The following is a 3,534-nucleotide window of genomic DNA, read 5'->3' on the forward strand; positions in this document are numbered from 1 at the left end:
TGCCCCCCCCAAATAGCAGAGACTTGCTTTAAAGTGCTGCTCAGCTGCCTCCCCAAGGATGCTACACAGAGCGCTGGTCCGTGGGCAGCAGTGTCAGCAGGCTTGGACCCCAAGGAGATCTGGGATTTACCAGGCTGCAGGTGCGGGAGCCCATCTCCGGCTCTGTTCAGTGTGTCTTCTCCTCCCTCTGCCTTTTTGCTTTTGGGTGGCTCAGCAGGTCTCCACTTGGATGGTGCTACAGCACCTTTGTGGCTCAGGCCCCCTGAGCCGGGGCTGGTCAGCAGCAGCCGGCAAGTGGCTCTCAGGGCAGGTGGCCACAGGGAGTGAGCTGAGCCTGGGGTGTAGGTCGCCATGCAACACCCTTCTTCTGCTCTGCCCGCAGCAGACCTGGACCTGTGAGTTGATACTGAAGCTTCCTAGGCTTATATTTCTACCCAATTAATATTTGAATATTTAAATATTTAAATAAATACAGGAATTTAGGCTATGGGAGAGAAGGCTGAGATGCCTTCTATGGACTGAAACACTCGTCCAGGGCAGCAGCTGAAGCCTGTCCTGACTTAGATGCAAAAAGAGCAAGACATCCCCCACCATCACTAAGAGGATAAATCGCATGTTGGCCACATGAAAAACCGCAGTCTGAGAAGGTGACTTCACTCAAGTGCCTGAGACCACTCGCCACCTGAGTGTTGGGGCCCAGGCGTGAAAAGACATGAAACCTCCCTTGTGCTGGGGACAGGAGGGGACAGAGGAACAAGAATACCTGTACAATGTTAAGTGCTTCAATACAGCAGCAGTGGTTTGTACGACTATACATGCACCACAGGGAAAAAAAAAAAAGAAAATTAGAATTTATGCAGCTTAGATTTTTAATCACTACAGGCTAATACAGTTAAGTTTTTATTAATTAATATTGGTTTGCTATCCTAGCTCATGCAAATTGGAATTAATGTCTGCATGTATTTTTTTCTTTAAGAAAGTAAATTGTTCATGTTTGCTGTACAGCTGTGAATACACTTTGTAAAATGTTTCCAGTTACTTTAGTGACTAGGGTCAATATTTAGAGAATCCTGTTTTGGCCAAGAGCAGAAGAATGGAGCTATAATCAGGTCTAGAGAAAATGTCAGAACAATGTTCCTCTCATGGCTATACCTGAAATGGATTTATAATAGCAAAACATAAGAAATTAGGTGAAGCAATGAGTATTCACGAATTTTCAGATGTATAATAATAATCTGTCAACAGCTGTGGTATAGAACCTAAAGTGCACCCTGAGATAAGTTTGTGTGAGATGAACAGCAGCTCCTGTGTGGTACAGTAGCTGTTCAGGCTAAGAGCCACTTTGCGCCACATGGAGATGGGCAGAGGTATTTCAGCCACTCTAGAGAGGTTTTAAGAACATGAAGGGCTGGGGGTATGCTTCCCTATCCCTCCTGTCCACAGCAGGCTGTAACTTAATTTCTTCTAATCTCTATCAAGAAAGAGAAGCAGCTTTGGTGCTTACCCCACAGAGATGAGAGGTGGCACAGAGCAGCCACTCTTCAGCTGCTACCTGACCTGGGGGGACATGGGGGCTGTGGGTGGATGCAGTGGTGATGCCAAGTCGTTGAGGTGCTTCTGGGCTCACTTCTGCAAAGACTTTAACCACTGGGAGCAAGTTGCTCTGTCCATCGTTTCCCTTGCAGCCACCAAGTTTAGCAGTCTCCTCTTTCCCAGCCCTCCCCTGCCCTCCCAGAGCTCCCCTGCAGAGCCCATGAGCTCCTGAGTCCCACGAGGGTGGTCCTCCTGGGCGCCCCATTTCACAGGGAGGGGCTGGATGCAGGGGGCTAGCTGGAGGGGGTGCACAGCTGCCTCAGGGAAGGAACCTCCTCACTGGAAAGAAGTGCTACAGAAAGATGAAGCAAAGCGTGATGATACTAACAGAATTGGGCAGAGCCTTGAAGTATTTGGTCCATTTTACTTCTCATCTCCAAAGCTGATTTCCAGGGTAAATTAGAGAATTTGTGAGCAATCCTACCTTACTATAGGCATTTCTCTGGCTTGGTATTGAATCCCAGGTGGTGTGATGCTGAAGGATCAAATACATTGCAAATTACATCTCCTTTACCTATTTTCATATGCTTTCTGTCCTTCCTTAAAATCCACCTCCTGACCTTTCGTGCGTTTCCTTTGCAGGGTCCCTCGGGACAGCTGGTCGGGTTTGTAACCAAACCTCCCGCGGCATGGACAGCTGTGAAGTGATGTGCTGCGGGAGAGGCTATGACACCTCCCGTGTCAGCAGGATGACAAAATGTGAGTGCAAATTCCACTGGTGTTGTGCTGTGCGTTGCCAGGACTGCCTAGAAGTGGTAGATATTCACACCTGCAAAGCTCCCAAGAGCGCTGGCTGGATCTCCCGGACATGATGCACAGGCTACTGATGCTTGAGGACCACAGCCTTTGCCCTTCCTGGTCTGTGCAGGGAACGTGTCCCAGGTCTTTCATTGCACAGAAGCTGCTGAATAATTAATACAAACTCTGCAGCATTTACTTTAAATTTCTGAATGACAGTGTTGCTGCAGAGCTGTCTATGCATAAACTAATGCAGCTCTGGAAGGACACACTTCTGCTGGGACTTTTCCAACCAACACACAGCTCTCCTCCAGACTCCTTGTGGCAATTCATTCCTTACATGGGGAACACAGCAGGATGCAAAGATGAGGCGTTTCATAGAACACCACCACCACCACCAGCTGCGTGGGCTGAGCTTGCTCAAGCATCTTCCAAAGGATCTTGTGCTGGTCACAGTCGTGCCCTAGGTGCTGAAGTGCTCAGGAGTTTGAGCACCAGTTGGTGATTCCTCTATGAAAGAAAATTTGGGGCTAGGCTGGGTGAAAGGCTTTACTTGAAGGGGTGTTTGTCCATCCCCAGAAGACTGGAGTTTGCAGTGAGGTGGCCACCTGAGGCCACCCTGGCTGCTGTTAGCACACCGTGGTTTCTCGTGGGGCAGAAATTGGACCATGGCAAAAAGCAAAGGAAACTGCAGGAGATGTATTCAACCACAACATTTTCATAAACTATTAAAGAGCCAAAGCAAATGTGTTAGTATATATTTGTGAAAACTTGCCTTAAAAGCTTTTAAAAGGTCATTAATATTAACTGCTGAGTTTTTTTGTGATCTGAAGGATTGAAGAGATTTGTTTCTCAGCCTAGGGACAGCTGGGTACAGGACTTTCAGCTACCTAAGGATAAGGTTTCCTATTTTTCACTTACTGAATAAGTAGAGAAACATTTGCAGAAAGCTGGAAATACCTGTCTCCGTAGTGACTGGGTTTCTAAAGAATCTATCAATTTCTATATCCTTTAAAATTTAATAAAGCTATTAAATGTGTTCAGAATGATACTTTCTGTTCAGATGGGCATTTCCAAATGAGGTTTTTCATTTAACACTTTCTGCAAAAAACTTCCGCCTATGATTAAGGGTGCACTGGCCTTTGATGGAGGCAGTTACAGGTTGTGCCAGGTCCATATGCTGGGATGGGATCAACACAGAAC

At 47.0% G+C, this 3,534-nt stretch overlaps 1 protein-coding gene across 1 annotated transcript in view; it reads left to right on the forward strand.

The window, feature by feature from the left end:
• The window catches only part of LOC104468989 (protein Wnt-2), a gene marked incomplete at its 5' end in the record, with an annotated part of 12,469 nt that extends 10,064 nt beyond the window's left edge, over positions 1-2,405 (forward strand). Inside the window, one exon of the mRNA XM_010083299.1 lies at positions 2,176-2,405. Coding sequence (XP_010081601.1) covers positions 2,176-2,405 — 230 coding nt within the window. The remainder of the gene's footprint in view (positions 1-2,175) is intronic.
• Positions 2,406-3,534: the final 1,129 nt, after the last annotated feature.

The sequence above is a fragment of the Pterocles gutturalis genome, unplaced genomic scaffold, assembly GCF_000699245.1.
Source record: "Pterocles gutturalis isolate BGI_N339 unplaced genomic scaffold, ASM69924v1 scaffold31990, whole genome shotgun sequence".
In the NCBI taxonomy this organism is placed as follows: Eukaryota; Metazoa; Chordata; class Aves; order Pterocliformes; family Pteroclidae; genus Pterocles; species Pterocles gutturalis.